General features: G+C 34.8%; 2 protein-coding genes and 1 long non-coding RNA gene across 10 annotated transcripts in view; 2 read left to right on the forward strand and 1 right to left on the reverse strand.

Annotated features, from left to right (window-relative positions):
• Nucleotides 1–451: 451 nt before the first annotated feature.
• On the forward strand, nt 452–13,013 carry LOC105666147 (adenylate kinase isoenzyme 1). 5 transcript variants are annotated; one of them, XM_020863825.2, is made up of 3 exons: nt 455–915; nt 1,878–2,230; nt 11,988–13,013. In XM_020863825.2, exon 3 carries the CDS (start codon nt 11,999–12,001, stop codon nt 12,575–12,577), a length of 579 nt encoding a protein of 192 aa, XP_020719484.1. In that variant the 5' UTR covers nt 455–915; nt 1,878–2,230; nt 11,988–11,998; the 3' UTR covers nt 12,578–13,013. The 5 variants fall into 5 exon arrangements, with proteins under 5 accessions (XP_048264911.1, XP_048264842.1, XP_020719484.1 ...); XM_048408922.1 differs by having other exon boundaries at nt 455–696; XM_048408954.1 differs by lacking the exon at nt 1,878–2,230 and having other exon boundaries at nt 452–696.
• Nucleotides 2,885–5,350, reverse strand: LOC125385712. Its single transcript, XR_007225274.1, has 2 exons — nt 4,326–5,350; nt 2,885–3,824 (listed from the first exon to the last, which is right to left on the reverse strand). It is a non-coding gene; the product is annotated as an uncharacterized LOC125385712 (long non-coding RNA).
• Nucleotides 13,014–13,790: 777 nt separating the features above from the next.
• The window catches only part of LOC100651432 (photoreceptor-specific nuclear receptor), a 31,319-nt gene continuing 19,800 nt past the window's right edge, over nt 13,791–25,309 (forward strand). The window contains exons 1-4 of one of the 4 annotated variants that reach the window (XM_048408723.1): nt 13,797–14,776; nt 15,377–16,269; nt 16,517–16,679; nt 24,315–24,741. In XM_048408723.1, the coding sequence (XP_048264680.1) occupies nt 16,559–16,679; nt 24,315–24,741 (548 nt within the window). In that variant the 5' untranslated portion in view covers nt 13,797–14,776; nt 15,377–16,269; nt 16,517–16,558. Of the gene's footprint in view, nt 16,270–16,516; nt 16,680–24,314; nt 24,742–25,309 lie in introns of all 4 variants that reach the window. The other 3 variants (XM_048408743.1, XM_048408696.1, XM_003393360.4) reach the window with 3 other exon arrangements.

A 25,309-nucleotide genomic window follows, 5' to 3' on the forward strand; every position in this document is an offset into this window, starting at 1 on the left:
TTGCACATTTAAGTTTTTCATGACTGCATAAAATTTGCAAACCAATATTTATAAAGAAAAAAATTATTGCGATTGGATTTATCCATAATTTTTTGATTAAAATACATCTTGTCGAAAGCAAATGTTGTTGAAATGCAATGTTCGGCTACTTTCGGACAGTAGTGTCACTTTGTATAAATTTACTCGTCCGTCAAAGAAGTAACACGTGCATCATCACCCAGCATCATATACCTTGAGGGACACTGAATTCGTTTTAATCGTGACTACCGTTTGCGAGGTAGCTATCTTGAAATCAGGCAATTTTTTTGGACATCGAGATTAGCAGCTTCAGTTTCTACGATGAATCCGGTAGATCGACATAAACTGCAACCGCGTACGTATCATTCAGAAGCCCAGATTGCAGTAATTGCTCGCAATTTACCTTGCAAATCGCATAAATAGTTTCTTTGTGCCGGCGAGCCGTACAACTTTTATCAGCGTAACGCGCTTAGAAATATCTTGACGCGATGCAGCATCCGTGGTTGCTCCAATTTTTCTAAGATTCGCTGACTGTTATTTATTAACGCGTGGAAATAAACGGGCAATTCATACGCGTTAATAACATCCCAGGCATAATTCATCGCTAAAATCCGCTCTACCAACGGCTCAATCGGTGCTACAGCGGTTTAATATTAGGCGATGACCTAAACATCTAAGGTATTTTCAATGCGACACGACTAAGCTACGTGGAACAACGTCAATCATCTTCGTGCAAGAAAATTTCCGTGCTTGAATGCCACTATACTAAATAAAGATTATAATAAAAAGTGGAAACAGTTAAAAAATACCTTATTTGAGATATAAAGTGATAAGTGAAACGATAATCATGTTCACTAAAGTTTGAAAAATACGTGAATGTTGCCTTAGAGTATCGTGGTAAGTGTTGATATCGACAACGTTATAGATTCAGATAAATACTATTATTAAGCCATTCTTCGTGTTTCACTTGCAGTGTTGTTATTCAGAATAAAATAAAATCTAAACATCTAAACCACTTCACTATCTTGTCAAATTTTAGTAAGTGACTATAATTTAGATTGTTCTGAAAGTATTAATACTGTTTTAGAGTAGCGAACCTTCATAGTTCTCTAGCCTAACTGTAGGAGATAGGGGGCTCAATCTGTACATTTCAGTGGTTTATCTATAATGTGAGAACAGTTTGAATGTATAAGCAAAACGTTTGCGCCCTGCCATTAATTGAATCCCTTATTATTTCACAATCTTAAATCTATAATCTTTACTTTGAAAGATACTTTTGGAAATAAACTCCTATAACACAAGGCATCATTTGGAAGGGTCTTCTAAATCATTGTGCCTCAGAAATATTCTCCACTCACGAATCACAATAATCAAAAGCCACCAAAATTCAACTCTGTATGCTTTCAACGAATAAAAAAATCACGAAATAAATCATTCCTTAATTTCACAGTGTACATTTTGTACACTAAATCTTCTAATCCTCTTGACATTTAATATTTTGCAACCTACAATTTGGAAATAAGATATTCGAAGTTATTAGATGTTTTACAAATACAGAAAAGACATATTCCTTGTTAATTCTTCAAGAAAATAGCGGATCAACATTAAAGATCAGCGGCTTTAAAGACAACATTAAAGATCAGCGATTTCTCACATCACTTTCCAAAAGTTTTCTTATCGCTTATTTTTCAATCATTTCGAATCAAACATTTTCTTAGAAATATCTGTCGTGATTCGATTTTTATAAAAGCAGCGTTCAACCGGAAAATCAGGACACGTTGTTGGCTTCTCGTCAAAATGAAAAGAATTGACCCGTAACCTGTGCCTATAAAGTTGCGTCACGTCGTCGATCTTTGCAGAAACGGTGGCTCGATCGATCGCATGAAAATTCCTGGAGGCGCTTTCACGTCGAAACCGCATTTTAACGAATATACGATTACCCTGGTTGAACATCACGTCGGGCGTGTGCTACTTTTGTGACGTCGATGCCGAGAGCGCCATTTAGCGTCATTAATAGAGTTGCATCAGCGTCGAGTGCACGGTGATACATCGATAGGAGTGGTTCGGCAAATAGATCGGGGCTGAAGATATATACGTACGTAAGGGAGAGAGAAAGGAACACACCCATCTAAGCTTCGACGTTTCTGCACAATCGTGCTCTGTCTACAGGGTGATCCATGCGAATGTTTTACGAAGTAACGAATTTTTGAAGGTACAGTTGAAGCGTAGGAAATCATAAATATTAATAATTATTTGTTATGATTTTTCATAATTTCTACTAGCAATTGCAATATGATAATTTTTAAACGAATATCTGCAACATTATGTATTATAGTAGTGACTCACAAGAATATTTGTTGAAAAAATATTTAGAGACTGAAGGATAAAATAATGTATAGTTGTCTTAGATGGACAATTTTCCATTACCAGACAGTGTAAGATGTATTCTTTAAAAATATCAGGGACTTTGTTTATAAATAGACATGAGTACAGTAGACTTTATCCTTTATTCTTGTCTGTAGCATTTGTGATATAGTGTCGTTTCACGGTTGTAACTTATTAATCGACAGTTGTTATCCACACGTTTCTAACACGCAGACTTTTATAGCGAAATTTGTCATATGCTTATTACGAATCAAATTTCGCAAGTCGAAGCATTATGTCCAATGGACTATGAAAAAATATAATATATATTGCTCTTTAAATTGTACATAAATTATACGCTTGACAAATTATATCGTTGTCCATGCTCCAAGAATTTCAAATAAATCAAAGTAGGATCAAATGCTTTTAAAACGCCTCTACATCGAAGCTCTTTCCCTTTCAAGAACTCTGAATCAATTAGAGTACTAATTCAGATTTTTTGCAATTTCTAAATTGATCGGCACGCCACTTTATTCCAGTTTCCAAGTTCCAAGAATTTTAAAATAAATATATGGATTTTTTCGCCAATCTTGAATACTAAAATAGCTGGTTTCGTAACACCACGTCAAGTTTGACGCCATAAAAATTTTTATTAAAATAAAGTACAATATTCCCCCACAATTAGGTACTGCAAAACGCTTCTTCTTATCCCGAAAAATTTGCTTCAAACGATATTAAAAAATTTACTATTTTATGAAATAACGTTAAATCTAACCCTTTAACAATTTTTATTGAAATGAATTACCAAAAATATTCTGATATCTACCAAATCAATCCTCTTCAATATCGTCCGAAATTTAAATTTGCTTATCATTTTCTTACATTTAGGAAGCTTCGATCGAACCATTTCAGGAATCGTATCACGTAAAAATTATTTCTCAATCGTTAACCAATTGCTACATGAATAAATTTGTTCGATACATCGCGGAAGGAAAGCGGCAGAGTCAGAAAATCGAGGATCGATCGACATATACATAAATCGTTACCGAGACGGCTGGTAACAGGGGGAGTGGGGAAAGGAACGGGACATTAAGTAAAAACGAAAGCACGCAGTGAAAGCAAACTCGTAGGACCATGTAAAATACACGACTGATAATAATTACAGCGTTGAGTTGTAAAACGCTAATAGGAAACATTAGATATCGTGCCGAATGGAGCGAGATCAAAACAGAAGTCGTGCGTACGTGCCGAGTAATTTTCTTGAGTAATTCAGCCTACACCAGCAGATCACGATTGTTTGTTTATTAACAACTTGTATTCATGTTTCACTGTATTAGTGTAATAATACGTTTCATGGCTGCACTTAAAAGAAAATGAGACGATTGTTTCTTCATCCCAATAGGTGACTGCATCACTGATGCACCATGTTCGTTAGGTAGCTCCTGCTAATAGAATGTGTGATTAGTGGTTGATATTGTCAGCGAGGATGGAAAATAAGAAAATTAAGAAAATTTAGAAGAGAAAAAATGTGATAATTGTTGAGGAGCACCGTGAGAATTTTTTTTTTTTTAGTGAAGGATTTTCAATGGATCATAATTATGGTATTATACTAGGAAAAATATTAATTAAAATTTTGTATAACAATTTAAAGAAGAAAGAAAAATAAGAAAAATAGTCATAAATCAAAGAAATATTAAATTTTATGTTATATTAAAGTCATAAATTTTATATTAATCCAATGAAAATTAATGTCAATGAAAAATAGCATTAATCAGAATGTTTGAAAAAAAAGAGAGTTAAGAAGAAATATTTGTAAACTAGAAAGATATTAAATTTTAGGTTAGTGAATGTATTAAGTGCATGTAGTTTAATAAGATTGATATCAAAGATAATATCAAACGTAATTTCGTTTTAAAATTGAGAAATTTAGTATAAAATTATACCGCGGACTTGTTGCTTTTCTTATTGATCGATGCGAATGTCAAATATTTGTATCTCTCCATTATTCATTCTGAACATTAAAATTTAGATACATGACCGTTAAAGGATCGATCCTTGAATCTCGATCAGCAGCGCCAGCTTCTGTATTATGTTTTCTACTTTCAACCTCCGGTCGTGACAACTATTTGTCTTCATTTATGCTATGTTGCTTATTGATCGTGGCAGAATAAGGTCTCCTTAGTATAAATTCCACCAACTCGATGGTACAATAGGCGCTCTAAATGGAACATTGATTAATACCATTAGGTATTGTAGATCTAGGAAAACCTCTGTGAAAACACAAAGAGAAAGGGAAAAGTGACAAATTTATTTTACGTACGGTATTGCCTTTTGCAATACAAAGATTTTTAAAAATTTGCCATAAAATCTAGACAAGCTTAATGGATTTCCTTAATTTTATTATTCGGATATTCAATCAGTATTCAATTATTCAACTTGTCAAAAAACAATTTATATAAATAATCGTAAATTTCATGCTAAATTTAGTAAGATAACATTTGTAATACCATCGTTCTTTTTACTTTTTAATTTATAGAATTGGTCAATACGGTTTTTTAACGACTCATATGTAAAGATATGATGAAATATTAGATAATTACAATGATCTCAGCTCCTTATACCGAGCTCAACATCTTCCCATTTCGCAATTCGAAGATTTCAACAAATTTCACGATAAAATCTAGATAAAATTAACACGTGCTTTACTTACTATAAATTTTAATGGTAACTCGAAATTAAATAACATACGTAAAAATACGGTGAAGCACAAGATGATTATAATAATCTTTGTTTCCTGCATCAATCTGAACATTCTTCGATTTAATTTACACACCGGAGACCGTGATTTCTTCATCATCAACGGTTATACGGTTAACCAAAGTATTTCTATCACAATGAAACGACTGGAGAATCGTTGAAGCTCGTTTTGAGAAATTACAGGCCGCGATAATTTTAGGGGAATAACCGATAAAAGTTAATGCAACGCCGTGTCTTCCTCGCTTCGATCCTTTGAATGCGGCTGCGTAACCTGTTCTGGAATCATTAGATTCAATCTGGACACACCACGATCCCAGCATGGAAACGGAAGATATCGATTCCCGATGGAAACTTAAGCACATTCTACCTACCATAGTTTCACATTCAACGCATTCCCCGATATTCGATAATTATAACGCAGAATCAATTACAGCGAAATGGCTTTCTATGTCAATAATTCATAGAATGTCTGTTCTTTCGTAGATAATCCAAATAAAAAATTCATCAAGGTTAATAAACGACTCATTAACATTTTATGTTTTTCTTCCTTTCGTTACAGTAAATTATATAGTAGTATATCATTGTTTTGGTTCTGAATAAAATCAGACTCTCCTTCGGCCTTGGTATTTTCCAACTTGAAACAGGATTTTAAAAAGTATTCTACAAATAAAATTGATTGTTTCGTAGAAATATTCTAAAATTATTTAATAAAAACAAAAATAAAAAAACGAGAAATTAATGTGATTAAAAATTTCTTTTAATATTAATAGAGACTAATATTTGCTTGAAATCTGGATAAACATTTATTTAATAATTTGCTGTAGTTTGCAAAAATTCTGACTAATTATTTCTATTTGAATCTTGTTTCTGAAATTAAATATTAACCAACGATATCAGCACTTTCTGGCAGTGAAGATTTTTTAAACAAAAAAGGAAGATTATATATATCTACGGATCTACTTATATAGCACCCTTCTTCCCTCTTCTATTTTTATCGATAAAAAGAAAACCAAATGACAATTTGCGCGTTATTAATCTCATCAACGCTGACAAGGGTTACAAGGGGTTATGAAACTAAATATCTACATATATTCTACTCATTCTGTATAATAACATTTTTCTATCTAGAGTTAGATTTTCCAGTAATCAATAAAAATAATTATTCCTTGTCTTCTAGAAAATTATTATCTCAGCAACGATCAATTTTCTACTCCATCTACTTATCAATTTCCTCTTTCGATACATTCAAACGGTTTTACCACAACATCCAGAAGAGGATTTTAAATTCTGTATCTCTAATTACAACCTATTTCCATATTAATCTCTGGCATTCAAGTTTTCTAATCTCTAATCGTAACCCATTCTTGTCTACATATCTGGTTCCGCTGCTGTAAGCATCGTGAACTCACATTCTAATGACAAACAAGATTTTTTCTTTGTATAAACATCATCAAACGATGGTGTCCATTTTTTATGATTGTCCTAATTTATTGCTGGATTTGATGTTATCGGAGCGTGGCTTATGGCTTATGGCTTATGAAACAAGTCACGGTAACCAGCATGACGTTAATAGACTTAACCCGTCGCATACGAAAGAAAATCAATTCAATTCAACTATGCTCGATCGTATTCCGTTAATCCGTTTTCTAGTCAATTTAATATACGATTTCCTCATTGTGAACTCCGTCTCAACGTATTTACGCTACCGCCCATAAGCACAGTGACTTACGAAAGTATTTGGATATTTATCGTAGGGAACTTTTGTGCGAGCTATATAAAACATTTTAAAATTTCATTAGCGATTACATTAACTTGCACCTAATTTGAAAATTTATATAAAAGTTACAAGACTGTTTACGTTGGAGTCTTAAAATGATTGAATCATGTTTCTAAAAGTTTATATTTTTATGAAATATCAACTATCTTATTATTATTTTATTTCTATTATATTTCTTGTCGTTTTATTTGTATTGTCCCAATTGTAACAGTGAAGAAACGTTCTCCGATCATAACTTTGAAAATATAACGAAAGTATTTATCTTTTGATCGAATTGCAGGAAACTTTCAAATACTTATAGACCATGGTGTATAGATACCTTTGTATACTTTATCAGCAGCGTTTTATGTCTCCGTGGTCATCGAGTTTTGCGAGAATCCGCAATCTCGGCCGTACATTGTATCTCGAAAAGCGATACAGCCGTATGTATATATATATATTTATATATAGTTGGCAGTTTATTGCGCTGGTAACAGATGAGAGTACGGATATCTTGGCCTCTCTCCCGGACGTCGCGAATTTGCAAATTATAAAGGGCAATAAAGCACCGCGAGGAGATACGCCATGGTCTGATTGTATTCAAAATTGTATTGTGCTCTGCGAAGATTAATGTTATCAATAGTTTATGGATATCTGTTACGCATGTACGTATAGTGCATACATGTACGAGCAGGGTGTAGTTTCTTTGCTATGTTGACTTGGAGAAGGTAGTAGATACATCTTCTTACTGTGGATGATATATGTTTGCGTATTAAATAGGAGTATTTATCCGTCCAGAGATAGAAAAGCGGAACATACTTCAACCTTGACCTTTGCACGGCTAATAAAATTGCTAAAATAGTGTAAAATATGATTGTTTATATCTTTACTAATTAATTTTGTAGATTAGTTATTTATCAGCGATCTGACTCACACTGTAACAATCGAGCTGATATCAATTAAAAATATAGAAAGAAAGTTCCTTAATTTAAAGATATCTCGCGATATTAGAATATTTTATAAACTTAACATTTACTTGATCTTTCATCAACGCGTAATTTTATATTAATTTACTTTTACCGAAACGTTTCATTTTTCAATAACGTCATTCAACTAATCATACATGTGAAATTTTTGTTGCGAAAATATACATAAAATACGCAAATACCTACGCATACTTTGGTGAGAACATCGCGATCCCGTGAATACGGCATCCGTATGACCACGTGATTAATCATGAACGATACCGCAAAAGTCATACGCGAACTGGAACTTCGTAACTTCGTTTTATGGACAGGACGGTGGTTGATTGTGCGGTGCTAATTTCGGCAAACCGCGAAGAACTAAGTGCGAGGATAAATCAGGTATGTATGCACACGTTATCGTATGCCAACGTGATCGTCCAAGTATGTAACTTTTATGTAACTTTGCGGTACATGAGCAGTAACACCTTGAACACAGCCTCGAGCGTTCGATCATTTTACTTTGAAAGAACCGCGTGTTTATGCGCTTCTTTGCATTGCCCTCCTTAGCTTAAAATGTTCTATCACTTCAAAACTGGGACAATCCGAATTTTTATCATTTCCTCTATGATATGTTTGCTTTCCTCTCATCAATGTGAAATATTGGATTGTTTGGGAAAGTTTGTAGTGACAATTGAATATTACAGGGAAAAATAGTAGAAAAATAATGGAGATTTATTTAATATATAATAAAGACAAACTTTTTAATATTTTCCGAAGATAACATAGTATTGTAATTTCTATCTATGCAATGAGTCACTATTATTAACGATATAAAAGAATATCAATTTCTGCACTTTGCAATTCGTAAAAACTTTTATTTTCCCCCGTAAATGTATGTATATTAATAATAATATATTAATATACTTATATATATTTATATATTAATTTTTAATTATTAGATATATAAGTAATTATATATATTATATATATTATATATACTAATGTAAGTTAATATTGAGTTAACATTATTTGTAAATTAGTTGGTGGAACTCGAACATTCGTCATCGCGGTACAATGTCGAAATTTGATCTAATCCTTTTAGAGTTCACACTTGTCCAATATATCGAGTATCGAGAACGATATCGTTTACGCTGCCCTACATATCAAATCGGATAAGAATTGTTTCTAATCTGCCTAGTCCTTTTATAAAGTGAACGCGATTATCTAAGAGACCATTAATTCTGAAAATTCATGGTACACCAGACACGTCTCGTAAAAATATACAAAATAATAGAAACTTTTAGTTTCAGAATTCTGTTATTATCAATTATCGACTCAAAATTTATTTCCTACGACGCTTTCGTGTCGAAAGGAAGTAAGTAGATAATGTTGGAAAAAATATGTTCCGTCCGAAATAGACTTTCATTTATATAATTTATTGTCCATGCTAATAGAAAAATTTTGGAGATAAAAGTACAGTAACAACGTTTTTCGAATGACCACCCGCGACGATAACACGGATTCTCACTGAAATCTGAATTCAGACAGCGACGTTGATATTTTGATATTTGATTGAATTAACGCATGTCAAAGAATTTTTCGAATCATGTTCTTCTCTACTGGGAATATTTGTTATTATTAATATTGAAGAGCTTGTGAGAAATTTATAGATTCAAATATTTATAAGCCGATTAACCATAAGTCGATTAACGTAATAGCGAATCGAAGTATTAGTGTACAAAGTAGCGACAAATTCATAAAAATATTGATTATGTCTGTGCAACAAATAATATTCTTTTAATATGTAATAGTGTATATTAATTTTGGCTTATTATTCTTGTTATGACTATTTTATCGATAAAGTATCACACTGATGATCTTTTTTATCTACCATCAGAAATGTAGGAATCCTAGTATAATCGATCGAAACAGTCAATGTCTGTCGAAGGCACAGCACACTTATCTCGGTCGAAAAGAAATACCGGAAATCGGTGAAGAAGGAATCCTGCTACAGACATGATAGATTAAATTAGACTTTAAGAGACACCTTTCTTTCAGTTTAAAAAGTTGGATTAATATTAATAGCCATACACTATTTATATTATACTGTATATTTTATTCGAAACTTTCTTTAATAAAAAAAGTAACTAATTTTATTGCAAAGAAGATATTGTGTGTTACAAGAAAACGGACTAATCGTATAATAACATTGGAAGAGTTCACGTCTTATGTACGTTAGCAGTTCAAGACAAACTTCATAACGAAGAAAACGTGATTCCAAAAAATGGATATGTACGATCAAATATTTCTACATTAGCAAATAAATAGTATAGTTAGATGTATTTCGTTTGTCGTTATGGGCGAAAATTATGACACTAAGCTTATAAGAAAATTCTGAACGATCAATTTCCATGGGCAATTGTATGAAATCTACTGATCCTTTGACTGCTTCTCTTCCGAAAAGTATCAGTATCGACACCACAGCGATTAAAGAATCAGGAGTGCCGATTATCTTCGTAATTGGAGGACCGGGAGCTGGGAAAAGTTACAGAATTTATTTATACTTAGTATCGTGCAACTATCATATAACCTAATAACGCCATTGACTTTAACTTTTACCTCTACGTTTCGTCTTACGGGATCAATTTTTCAAAGGCAGAAATTAAAATGTTCGAAACTGAAAATACTTAAAAATTGAAGACATTTAAAGCATTGAAATATTAAGAAATTTTTTTAATAAAAGATGGAAGAATTCACTGAACCTAAGGATTGATAACGAGAGTAATAAAAGCAGTATTTTAATATTATATATCTGTCAAAAATATTAATTTAAATGTCTAGAGGAACGCTTAATAACAGTTTTATTATCATTCCTATAAAACTGAAAACTTATTTTTTAACCAAAATTATATTTATAATATATTAATTTTAACCAAATATATTATATATAACCTTATATTTTAACCAAAATTTTTAACTATATATCTATATTGTTTGGGTTTCCTAGTCGTTGACATCGCGATCTATTATTTACTTGTTTCAATTCTCTTGTAGCTCTCACGGCTTGACAAAACGCGTCGTCTAGGGATTGATATCCGGCTAATTTTACCCGCATAAATACCTCGTTCGGGAGTCCTTTAACGAAGGCTTCTGCCGTGTCCCAATCTATAGTGTCTTGGACATCCGCGGACACGGTATCAAATCCGCATCTTTCCTCATCCATTATTGCTAGCCTGAGATTTTTGGCGCGATCTATGTAATCTAGGATCTCTTCCCCCGGTCGTTGAAACACCGTCGCTAGTTCACCTCTGTATTCGTTAATTGTTTTTCCCGGACCGAACATATTTTTTAACCTATTTCCGAAATCGTTCAGGGTTAATACTACACCGTCCTCTACGGCGAGAAATGCGTGTCCGCGTAGTTTGTTCATCAATAATTTAACTAAGTAAGGTTCTTGACTTCTTGGCACCATACTTCGAGCTCGTTCGCATGCCCTTAAAAATTGAAATACCGGTGGTCGATGGCCGTCGAACACTGGCACTGACTCGATCGCGTCTTTTAGTTTAATTGGTTGAAAATTATCATTAATGGGTCTTATTCCTCGCGGAATTAACGGCGTCGATGTGGGAATTTCGGTATCTCTCGATTCCCTACTTGCACGCAGGTCTTCTTCCACTCTGCTTAGACTTGCATTAATGTCGGTTAGTACGCGAAAATTCTCATCCCACGCTTTCAATTTTTCCGACAACAACGTAATCGTGTCCTCGTTTAGTGAGTCTCGTGCGACCGCCATGTTTTTTTTCCTTTTTGTATATGTTTATGTGTATGTTTCTGTTAATAAACTGAAAAACTTTAAACCTATGAGCGTATATTATTATTTATACCAACTGTAATCCTCAGTGGAGCGTATCCCACCGCTGCCACCAGTATTACTTTTGTATTACTGGTATAAGTATTAATTAAGTGCTAGTAGTGCTGTATTACTTTTTTCGTTTCAAAATATCCCCTCGTAGAAATTCCTGTACCCCGTTATGAACAATTTTACCATGAAAAGTTTTTTCTAAAAATATTGCGAGCGTGATAGAAATTATAGTCAACTCTCGATAATTCGTGATTGATCATTCCAGGAACCTTATGCATGAAAGTGGCAGAGAAGTACGGTTTCAATGACATAATATCCTCAGATGTGATTCGAAACGAGGTGTCGAAGCGAACGGAAAAGGCGTTCACGCTGGCGCGTTTATTGTCGGAAGGTCAATTGGTGCCATCGGCTATATTAGTGGAATTGATCGCTGCTAAGATGCTCCAACACGTGCAAGACAAGAAAGGGTTCATTGTGAGCGGATTTCCCCGAGAGAAGTGTCAGGCAAAATTATTCGACAAAGAAGTGCGTCGCCCCAATCTCGTTCTAGTGCTGAACGTTCGAAATTCCGTGATGAGCGACCGGTTAATGGCGAAAAGCGTGAAAGCCACCGAGAGATTGTCCATTAATTTCGAGTATATTAAAAAGCAGATCGAGGACTTTCATAAACGAAATAAATTGATAGTAAAATATTATAGAAATTTGGTGGTGTTGATCGACGCTGAGCCTGACACGATGACCGTGTTTGAGAAAGCATGCGAATCTATAGATAACATTTTAGTGGAATTTCCGGGCTTTGAAGCGAATCGTCCAGCCACATCGAATGCTGCTAGAAGTAGAGTAGTCTCGAAATAATAAAGTTCGTATTATAACTATTTATATCATACATAAAATTTATATTATATATAAAATGAGATTAATATGCCGTTTAAGAGAAACTTTTATTGGACAATATTAGACCGAATATTTTTAATTTGGTCAGATGTAATATAGCGCTATTAATTAATTAAGTGCTAGTAGTGAACGTACTATAATTAGAAGATCCTTTTATCAGTTTAGCGAGCAGAATATTTAGACAGGAAACGTGATTCCTTTTGTACATCGTGAACATTCATCTCTGCGTATACTTGAACGTTATTGCATAAATAGCGCTATGACTAATGTAGCCTACGGTGAAATGCAATTTTCGTATAAAGCTTCATGTTGACTTTATTCTGCTTAAATAGACGATAAGTAATATAACAGAATCCTTCGAATGATATATCACCTGATAAAATAAAGATTATGACTTAAATGTTTCTGTATTTTACTCTTTTATTCAAGAAATATAATGAGAAGTATTATTAAAATTCATTTCTTTGTAGTTTGGGACATTTTTCATTTCAAATTGCTAAATGTATTTCACACAGTTTTAACTTCTGTTCCACAGATAAATGGGTATGATTGGCAAAATAACTAACTATTTGAAATAATAATTGGCAAACTAACCGTCGGCCGAATATTCCCCCACTGTACACACGAAAAATGTTCGTGATGGGCATCCACTCTCACTCGCCATGCGCGTTTGTATTTATTTATCCCCTGTATGTGATTCCACTCATTTTAATCAGTAGATGGATGGTTGCTTCTATTTATGAGCGTACATGCACACGTGAAACGTCTTTCTGTTCGAAGACCCAACTCACTCTCGTATAAATCGTTCGTGTGTGCGTGCACATGATTCGCTTGTCGCGCATATTCATAAACATGCATGCACTTTACGTTGCTCTATCTGCACGTGAATCCTCCTTCGTATCTCGGCAGATGACTGGCAAAACGAGTTTCTGCGTGCTCGTGTCATGATTGGACGGACACCTTTCGAAGTCCAACGAATTAAATTTTTATGTGGCAAAGGCAATAGAAAAAGTTAAATGCAATTGAGTTTGCAACAATAATTGTTTGCTACAGTTTTTTAAAATACTTGTATTAAATACTTTGAATATAGAATTTATTTGAAACGAATTGTTATTAAATATTATCAGATATAAATAAACAAATACAGACCCTATTTTTTATTAATAATTGTAGCGCGAGTAGATCTAACCATTTGTAGTTAAATTACATGCGAAACTACCTCATGAATTGAAAGAAATTTTCATTTTTATTGACAAAAATTTCAAGCATTTTATTTAATGAATAACTATACAATGTAATAAAGACATTAAGTAAATATCTTAAGAAATTTTTTAAAATTTGTTGGACAGTCTAAGATAGTAAAAAATTCATCCTTAGTTTGTCTACTAACTACAAACATACATCATCCCTGAATTATTTGGTTGATTATTTAATTATTGTAGAAATTAAGACTTCTAGAAAAAATAAAAAAATTGAAATTCACATATATTTCGAAACAATATAAACCAGACACCAATCTTTCTATTTCAATTTTCTAAAATCCTTCCATCCATTCCAATTATGAAAAATATCAGCCCCTTACCCTGGTAGATACAATTTCTTCTAATGATTCTCACCTTCGATTCACGATATTCCTTACCGCGAATCGTCACACGACGCGTCTTTTTTAATCACCCGCTTTGTATCCGTCCCTGAAAGCTTGGTAAAGCGTACGTTCACACATCCGCTCGCGTACCGTCGTGTACATAACCGGCTATCGAAGCGCTCGAATGTGTTAGAGTGGGTGGCCGGGTGGTTGGCTGCGTTTATGAGGGTGCGGGCCCGAAATTGAAAAGCACCCCAGCGAGAGGTAGGCGAGGGTGGTCGTGCAGCAGTCATTGACAAGCGAAAGACCGTATCAGAGGGTAATCCTATTGGTGGACGGCCGCGTCGCGACGTCCAGGCGTCATTGGTCCGCCTTCGAGCTATGGGGCGTGGTCTCGAGTTCCTCGAGGCTTCACGTGGAGGGGTGAGAAATGCCTGGCTGCATCCCTGGCAACGATTACCGGAAAACCACAGGGTCGTTCAGCGGTAGGAATCCAGCATGGCGGACCTAGCAACCCCTCCGGCTGAATTCACCACCACTACCACCAGTACCACCATCAACACCACCACTACCAGGTAGGTGACTTCGTTGCTATTATCGAGGCCACTGCGACTGTTCACCACTAAACCGGCCGGGTAGTGGATTTCGCTCGATTTGTCCGGGGGAACACTTCAGGAATCGGAAGTTCGATCGGACGATTAATTGCTCCGTTAACTAGTCTTTTCAGACCACGACTCTTTGACGACGTCGCGGGAATACAAGACATCGCCCCGCGATTTCGAGTATTACATTGACACGGGAAATTTAGCGTTTCCTACTGATTACTGAAATTTCTTATCGTATTTGTAATTGTTGCTCTACTGCGTATATAGATAGCGTGAAATAAATGTAGCTTCGATGAAAGAGTCGTAGACAGTTGTATTAACTAAATAACTCTACAATCGATCTGTTTTTGACACTTCCAAATATGCTCTGAAAATAATACAAAATTATAATCTGACACTACTATAACATTTTTATCAATAATTTACGATGTGCTCTTAGCGGAACGTGTCATTACTGGTGCAATAATCATCGTCATTCATAATCGCAGAAAATTCAAACTTTCGTCCACCTTCATTTCATCAAGCAATCCTTCCTTATAAAAAAGCCTCTTCTATCCTTCTTTCCGCTAGCCGAAATCAAACCGTTCAGAGAGCAGTTTTTTAACGAGCAGCGTCGCAGTGGACGAGCAGTGGATGGATCTGATTTCAGCGAGGAACACCGCGACGCTAGGTATCGTTCTACCCAGCCCGATAAAGGAGAAGCACAGGTTGAAGCAACGAGAAAGAAAGCGAACAGAGGGTAGAAAGAGACGGAGAACGGGGTTTCACTACCACGTAGCCAACGATCAACAATTGCACGACGTTCAGTGGGCGAAGGTAGGCGTCGTCTCGTGACGGTGGAAGGGAGGGTGGGGGTTTTAGAGCTTTGGCCAGGCGTCAACCGATGCGAAGGGGTGCGCGCAGGCGCCGCGACGAGCGTCGTCGGCGAAGCGCCGCGTCAAACGTGCCGGCTATAGGTTAAATCCTCCCGCTCCTCGTTTTTGTTGTTTTTCCGGCGTTGCCTCCTGATCCCGCCTTCAAAAGTGCCAACGGACCAATCGGTGGCCCGTGCTCGCGGGACGCCCGATGTCGAGACACCTCTGCAAGCCACCAACAACGTCGACCTCCGGTGATACGGGACGATCGAACCTAGCTAACGTCGATCTCTCGCCGAGAGACGCCGACTTCGAGACGTCATACGTCGTCGTTGCTCGAGCTGACGCGGTTCCATCGGTTTCCAAGATTCTGTCAACTGACGGGCCGATCTGGATCTCCGAGACACGGAGGTTTTAGTTTCCAGGTAGTTTTCGTGGACCGTCGGGGTGAATCAGTGTTTCGTCAGAAGTTCCATGAGACTAAATTTCGATGGGTGCTTTATTTGTCAAAGTTTGTAATATTTTGAATATGATACGAATTTGGACAGTTGAACTGTTGATGTGCGCGAGTGTCGAAGAGTGAACTTGATTATATAGTCTCGTAACTAGGTGAGGAAGATTTCATAATGTTTTATGGTTGATGAAGTTCTGATCGTTGAAGTTAAATATGGAATATGTGAAATAAGTTGTTTTCATTGCTAGTTTCGGATGTTAAGTTGTTTTGTGTTGGATATCGTTGGATAATAACGATTAGTAACTATTTAGTAATAATCGTTGGATAATAACGATTAGTAACAACGATTCAGCTTGATATTTAATGAAATATAATAACGGTAGGTACTGTAATATGTTGCAGTATATTGCCTTTTATATAACGAGGAATGTTCGTTGATACACCATGAACGGAGCAACGTCGGTTACTACTTCAGAAGAACATCAGCATCAACATCAGCAACCGCAAAATGAACCACCACCGGAACATCCGAGGAGCCCTACCAGCCCTTTGAGCATTCGACATGGTGAGTTGGTATCAATTAATTATTTTGAAAGAAATGCATAATAAATGTTAAAATCGTGCTGTTTTCGATTATAGTTCGTTACAAATGATTACATATAATTGAAAGACAAATCGCGAGACAGACGCGAATAAAGAAAGCTCAGCATGCATACAAGAAAAACATAACTGCACAAACATTCTTCATTCTATTGGTGATATCGGTATAAAAACAAATTTCATATATATCTTTTTATTTTTAAGTATATTCTTTAATCTTTTCTTTAATTCTCACAATGAAACATTATACTAACTTTCTTCAATTTAATCAAATATCATTATTGCAATCGGCCCACGAAAGAAATCATATTTTCTAATTTCTTAAACTAAAGTAACAACAAAATTCGTAACTGTTATTTCAGATGTGAAAATGTCGAACACAAATTCACTTCCGCGAACGAAAGAAAACATTGTAACATTTGTTTCAGGGATAGCAAATATTGCTTCTCAAAATTATTCGATACTAATAATTATCTATGTTTGTCGCTTCTAAATCATCGTTTAACGAATACTAGATCCCTCGTACGTTTATAAATGAACGACTACATTAATGCATATGCAAGAGACAGGCTACATATATAAATCAACGCCCGACGTAGTTTTATGCGAATCGTAGTTCTAGGGCGGCAAGTGGAAAAAGAGGGTGCAGCGTGGCCAACGAAATTATGCCATTAGAGTAATCAGATTTCTAGTGACTCGAAGAATTTAGTACTACATGATTTTTCTATATGTTAAACGAAAAAAGAAAAATCATAGTTTCTTTATGCATTCGAATCAGATAGCAAAGATACAAACTTATTTTTACTAATCCAATAATCAATATTTTTATTAAATGTTACTATTAAATATTCTTGTAACCTGTTTATTTTTTGTACAAGAATTCTTTCACTTACGGAATTTAAAATTAATTTTGAGGGTATGGAATTAAAAGTATGAATCAGTTTCGACTAGGCCAGTTTGTATGTTTAATACAATAATATTTTTGCACATTAAAGACGGAAGATTACTGAATAAATAAGTTATCACTTCTAATATATTGACAAGGTTTTATTTTCAAGGTAGTGAAACTATGATAGTAAATTATTTTTTTTAATTACTATATTTTGCGTCGCATCTATCATTTACAAAACTTGCCTTAACCGTCAGCAAAAAAATTCCTGTATTTTAATTTAAAATTATGCTTTGAAAATATCCCTGTACCTGAAAAAGGTGATATCTTGATCTAAAATTTTAATTTATAACGTGTCAGTTTGATTTAATTTTAAATGTAATCAGGTCGGGCTTGGACCTTTTACAAGCTCTTCAAATACTTTACTATGTATATTAAACAATTCACACCTGCAGAACAATTATATAATAGGTTATAACGAGTAAAATCATATTCGATACTGACGTTTCTGCTACCAGCTAGAAACTAGAAATATTCGCGAAAAGATTATAACAACATTTAATATATGTATAAAAAAGATGTAAGTTCTTTCATGTGATAGCTAAGGGATACCTATCATAAAAAACGTAATTTTATATGATCTAACCTCAATCTGAAGTGTGAAAATTCCTTACATTTAATAACCTTTAACATTAACATAATTAAAAAAGAAAACGTTTAATATAACCTGTATTTTTTATATAAAAGATTCAAATAATATTAAAAGTTGATTTGAAAATTAAAATTTCATACGTTTAATCTAAAAATTACAAAATTTCTTCAAAAATACTTATACATTCGAATTCTGTTTTTATATACATGTGCTATATTTGCAGTTTAAGAAATAATATTACGCAACTTCATCATTATTTAATTAAGTATTTTCAACAAGTATCTTCAAAATCCCCATTTTCGACTGTCATAATCAACACAACAATATATCTTAAACTATTTCATCAAAAAATGAAACAACCTTAATACCATTTTTAACAAACTCCTTAAAATAAAATCTACCAATACTAAAAATTCTGCTCACCAAACACACCGAGACGAATTTGACCAGATGTTTGAAATCGCGATTCGCTTCCGTGCGAGACACCATCCCAGACGTGGCCGGTCTCTTCCTAATGCGGTAACAATTAGTCGAGATTGAAGGGTGCGAGGGTGGAAGGTGATCGAAGTGGTCGCGACCGCGCCGGTAGTTACGAAACCCCTTTTTTCCCCCAAGCTTCTCGGCCAACGTCCCCTTTGCTGGTCGTCATTTCGCGCGCCACCCCACTCCCATTTCTCGATGATCCCATAATACGGGGGCGCAGGTGGCGCCTTGCCATCCGCCAGCATTGATATGCTAATGAAATTTGACGCCCCTGCTTTCGTCCCGCGTTATACACACACGTATTCATCGCGAGGCTCGCGTATCGCGCGCTGGTCACCATACGGCCGCATAATAATTTTTCTCTTCTCTTTTAACCCCTGGCAGTTGCGATGGCATTTCGCGAGCTACCATCGAGATTCGATTATCTTGATGGTGTGTGCTGTCGCATACTGAGCAGAGCTAGAAAGAAGGCAAGCGAAAGAAATGTGAATTCGATTGGTAGGTTCATCTTAATCATACATGTATTTTTGGGTATAGAGTATATGTATTTGTAGAGGATGGTTGGTTGAGTTGTTATTTAAATAACGAGATAACTCGAAGATGAAACCGTCAATTATATTTTAAAATAATAAATAAAAAAAAATTATGTTCGCTAAGACGCTCGTACTAATGGATTCGCTAAAGACAGTATATAAATCGCTAATAAGATCGCTCGAGACCGACTGATCAAAAACTGGTCGCCTAGCGATCGCATTCGTTTATTTATACTGGTCGGGGGAATACCGGAAAATTTAAATTCGTCTTTGTTTTACGGTTGCACGTAACGGCGACATTGTTTTTCCCAGAGTTTATTCATTATTACATTATGTGTATCCTAACGATATTGATACTCCGAAGCAAAACAACAACGTGATTCGAATTGTTCTCTAACTCATGTCGCTACATATCTATATATGAGAACCATAGTATTCGAGAGATATTGCTTTATATATTTGTTTATAATAACGTCATTGAATTAGTTCTTTATTTATTTTATAATCTTTTTATTTATTTTAGTTTTTCTTTATTTTTTAATGCGCACAATTTTTTGTGTAATACATGACAAATTAAATAATGTTAAGTTCTACGCTAAGTAATACTAACAAGTTTAGTAGTAAAACAAGTAAAGTTCTGTACATCAATTCTGTGAATTATAAACCTTATCATTGTCTGATTCAATATAATAGTAACTTATAAAATTTCACTAATAACATTAGCTTAACTACAGTGTACAAAAGGGTACAGATAAGTGGGACTTCTTGTCTTTACCTCATCCTGCTAGTTTCGTTTCCAGTTGTGCATAGTATGTGGATCGCAACTACTACGAGAATTTGTGGGAATTCCTGATCAACAAAGTTGGATGAATAGTAGAATCGATGTTAGTTGTGTCGACTGCGGAGGATTATGGTGAGCCTTAGAAGTCGTTTGGGGAAGAGTGAAATCTGTGTTTCAGGGGTGGATGGTATTGTGACGGAGGATTTATTGGAGAAAATTAGATTGATAAAGTGGGAGAGTCTTGGGTCTGATTATTCTTGGCGGAGGGTTTAGGATAAAAAGTTTTAGCCAGCTTTAATCAATCCTTTTGATGTCTGTTTAAAATAGAATCTCAAAAATAAAAGTATGGTGTGAACTACTGGAGAGTAGTAAATTAACAAATTTCGTAATGAAATTATATTGATTACAAAAATTCTCACATTAATTAATAAAAAAGTAGCCTACTTTCAGGCTTCTTATTATCATATTCAAAATAAAATAAAATAACACAATGATAAACAAATAAAATAAAATAGGAAATATACAAATATAGATATGTATCTTCTAAGTCACGTGGCGTTGTAGAGGGATTAAAAGTGAATCGACAAATAAAATAGAATTCCCATTGATTCACATATCGTAATTCGTGTCTCTCTGTACGCGTACGCCGGGATTAGGGTGTTAACGAGATCGAAAAGCCGACACGCTTAGGATGTTACGTGAGCCGCATTAATAAGATCGTCTCGAGTTCATCCCTCGTAACCGTAACGACGAAACGATACGATTGAATTCTTCCTGATGTAGCCGTATCACGCGTGTCAACGAACGATTCAGACGTGCTCCATGGCCTTGATCATTGATTACGATTACAGATATGTATTTGTTTAATTTGAAACTATAAGATCATCATGATACAGTCAATTCGCACTTTAAATTCATCCTTACATTTCTTGTCACGTGTGCAGTAAATAGTGATTTCCTTCTTACGATAATCTTTACGTAATATCTCATATATGAAACTAACATATATTTTAAATAAATTTTTATTACATTATCAAAATGACGCCATAGAAACTAATTTTAATAACTTAATCCTAAATTAGGGTACTCGAGTATTACAGACATGAACTTCCCAACCTACAGACTAGTCTGTACATACCTTTCAACCTTCTTCAGACCTATACTATAGTTCCCCTCACTTTCTAATTCTAAACACTTTATTATTAACTCTAATTCGACCTAATCTATTCTTTTGAAGCTAAAAATATATTTCGAATAAATTTCGAATTTTGAAACAAATAGTGAGTTAACCAAGTAAAGAAATTAAACAAGTAACAAGTTAATGTCCAAATAGAATACAATGATCGAGATGAAAGAAGTCCTCTTAAATAATCGAATTAATCATTCAAAGAATATTCCTAAAAATCGATCTCTACATTCGAACAATTCTCCCTCCTCATACAAAAACCATTCGACCGATTTAATTTTCCTTTTTTTAAAAGAATAAGTTTAAGCACCAAGCGCAATCTGTCGTTGAGTGAGCTCGACCCGAAAACGATTTTAAATAACTATGCGGACTAGAGCACGGTTAAATTATTTTGTACTGTGTTAGGAACGGGACCCTAACCTGATATCGACCTGTTGTCGATTCGCATGGTAATTCAAACGGATCCTATCTGACCCCGCGGCATTAACGAGACCGGAACGAGTTTTCGATCGGGTACGATACAGCCGACAAATACGATTCCGGGGAGATCTCGCGCCTCGTCGGGGCTGCCAGCGTGACTAATAAACTCGAGTGGAGAGGCGAAATCACATTTCGTTGATCACGCAGATGTTCGCCGGCCTCCGATCTCTTTGTATTTCCATCTTTCAATTAATATCGTTAACGTGTCACGCGGTGACAGTAAAATTTAGTTTCCTTCGAGTCGGAAGCACGTTTAGATGTTCCTTCTTCGCAATCAATTTGGATGTTCGCAATACAACCTGAGTCGTAACAGATGAATGTTATTAAAATAAACTCCTTTTTGTTGAAATTATGAATGTATTTATCCATTACGCTTACATTTATCATGGAACAGGTAAAAGAATACGAGTAATAGGAAATTGTTATGCAATTGTTATTGAGAAATATTGTGCAGAATTTTATTTTAATGGAAATTCTTGTCTAATGAACCGTTTATTAAGTTTAAACTTCAAGTAGATAAAAGATACGAAGGTAATTGTTACTTCATAATCTTTATAGAACTTGGATTCTAGGGACATTTTCAGTTTAATAAAGCGTTTGATTCATTTGAAGAAGTTTGTAAAATGTTATAGTTAAAAACATATCAAAATAATATATAACTAGTTATAGAATTTTTGGTTACACATTTTTTTATCTTTTATTCTGTGGTACTTGGTACGGTTTCACGACCAAAATTGATTCAATATTTAAGACAAAAATAAACAGAAAGGAGAGAGTAGTTAAAGGATACATTAAGCAAAGCAGCACTTTGTATTCTCCCCATGACAAAATCATCTCGCCTTCCGCTTCTTCTAAATATTTATGCCGTGGTTTTTAAGAACTCATTTCTCGATGTAAATACTGTTTGCCTCGCGATCCAGTCGGTAAGCCTTAAGGGATAGGAAAAAGAAACCACGAGTCTCGTGGGAACAGAAACCATAGCCTCAATCGTGTGGAGATTCTACCAGAAAGATTGGCAAATAATATTAAATAATAGCAAATTACACATCACTATTTTTCTAGCGATAAATTATCATAATTTCTTTTTAAAAGAACCTAATATATCAAATAAAAATATTCCGAAAATTTCAATTATTTCTTATATTCTCCTTCTTATTAGTATCATTAATAATATTATAATCTTGTAGTATCGTAAGAAAAAACCTGATTAGAGATCGATCAAAACAGTGTCGTCTGTCCTTCAGTTGTTAGTTACATAGGGAAAAAAGCCTATGTAACTAAGGTCACCTAGTTCTTGCGGAGCGTTGGCATGATGAGATTAAAGAGAGGAAAAAATAACGCTAATGGAGGGGGACGATTTGGGTTCAAAGAGTGTTGATCGAGAAGTGAGGACGTTGATCAAGAAGGCAGAGCTAGTCGAGAAGAGTAGAGTTGTTAGCATTGTCGAGTTGCGGGAGTTACTAGCGTTATTGAGAGATTGAGTTGTTAGCGTTGTGGAGTTGCGTGAGTTACTAGCGTTGTTGAGAGATTGATTTGTTAGCGTTGTTGAGTTGCGAGAGTGGTTGAAGTAAAATAAGATTGTTGCATTTAGTTCAAGTTAAACAACCATCGTTTTCTGTCTAATTAATATCTGTTTAGTTTATTTATTGTAAATAAATTATAAATAGTATCAGGAAAAATTTATACCTAAATTTCCACGATACTACAATCTTATATTCTTTTTCTTATTAATATTACTAGACTACAGATAATCGTGGAAAGTATTGATAATCGCTTTATCTTCGGCCATTTAATCAGCTACAAATCTTCAGAATACCCACAAACTGTCCCGTAAATCGTTTCTGGTAAACCATAAGACCTGCGCAGGAGTCGTGGGCATACAATTATTTTATGTACATTCCTGATCCCCTCCTCGTGAGAATCAATCAGGGTGCAACCGGTGATATAAGCACACGAAGGAGATTTCCGGGATTAGACGAACGTAACTGCCATCTGATCGAATAGGATGAATCAAAATCGATCGTGGATCATAAGCCCAGACTGTAAATTTGAAGTTGCTTCACTAAAATCCTACAACTCAGAACTCTCATTTCATTCTTTTATTATTGTTTCTATTGGTGGCTTAATAAACAAATAAAGAATTTTGAACATTATTATTTTAAGGATTGAAGGCTACGTCGATGCATCTGTTTAATAAAGTTTCAACAATTGTGTAAAGTCTGGTCACCTGGCAAAAGAAATCTGATTGTGAATATTGACTTTGAAAGCAACAATTGCCTGTCAAATATTAAGACAAATATTATAAGTATCGAGTTCAACACTAATTTATCTTAAGATGGCTAGTCACGCTGTATATTAATGTTTTTTACTAAAAATACATTTGTAATAAATATCTTGTAATTTCTATTTAAATTTTACCAATGCTCATGATAGTTGAGTTTCGTTACAGCGTTAATGAAATTTTCAAAAGAGTTTTCTAACAAGTGTTCAAACATTGTGATGACTCACTGCATTATTATATCAAAAATTAAATATTCCTTCGAACAACTGTGCTCGGACGACATAAAAACCTAACTGAAAAACCATTTGTTTCCAGACTCTGGCGAGAGCAGCGTAATCTCTCCAGGATTACCAGAGCGTTACAGTCCTTTGGGGGCGACAGGATCGACCTCGAGTCACGATCCTTACGCCTCGAGGTCTGTTCAAGAATGTCCGGTTCCCCTTTGCAGAGGAATACCCACGGATTTCCCTCTAGCGAGATCGCCATACTTAACTGCTTTGGGAAACGGACATCCTCATTTGTTGGGACAAGTTCAGCAACAACAACAACAGCAGCAGCAACAGCAGCAGCAGCAGCAGCAACAACAACTGCAACCGCAACATGGTAGCAAACCACCACGCAGCCTTGGTTTGATATGCGTGGTCTGTGGAGATACTAGCTCTGGGAAACATTACGGAATTCTTGCTTGCAACGGATGCAGTGGTTTCTTCAAAAGAAGCGTCAGGCGGAAGCTGATATATAGGTGAGTTTAATGAAGAACTTTGAAAATGTGTATTTGATTTTTTTTTCGAGTAAGCATGAATGAGATCATTATATAATTAACGAATTATATCATCTAAGATTTCATCACTGGAGCTTCAATAGATAAGAATAAATTCTTTTCCTTCATAATCTCATTCGTATTTACTAGAAATATATGCTGCCTATTTATTGCAGTTAAATAATGTGTTGTGTTCAACAATACCCTTTCAACAGTTAACCTTTCAAACGAACAGCTTTCTTACATTTATAATATTCCCGATTCAATGTGAAACCAATATCTTTATACTATAAATTACTGAATTCTACCGAATCAACAAATGAAACTACACATTCCAATATCAAATTGGAAATTTTAATGACTATATGAATTGCTTCAAGTAACATTCAAATATCAGCAAACAAAACCAGCAAAAAATCTTTTCATCTCACATAACACCTACTATATAATACTAATTCCGAAAGTCATTTGATGCAACCAACTCGAAACTTTTTTCGAGAAGCTCCCTATAAGATTGCAAAATCTCTGGTCTTCTATCAGATAGAAATTA

The sequence above is a fragment of the Bombus terrestris genome, chromosome 1 (assembly GCF_910591885.1).
Source record: "Bombus terrestris chromosome 1, iyBomTerr1.2, whole genome shotgun sequence".
NCBI lineage: Eukaryota > Metazoa > Arthropoda > Insecta > Hymenoptera > Apidae > Bombus > Bombus terrestris.

What these genes read in the sequence shown, in the direction of transcription:
- LOC105666147 (XM_020863823.2), top strand. Translation starts at nt 10,272, where the DNA reads ATGGGCAATTGTATGAAATCTACTGATCCTTTGACTGCTTCTCTTCCG. An exon ending in AGGACCGGGAGCTGGGAAAA is followed by an intron (nt 10,405 to 11,987) that starts GTTACAGAATTT and finishes TGATCATTCCAG; the next exon opens with GAACCTTATGCATGAAAGTG.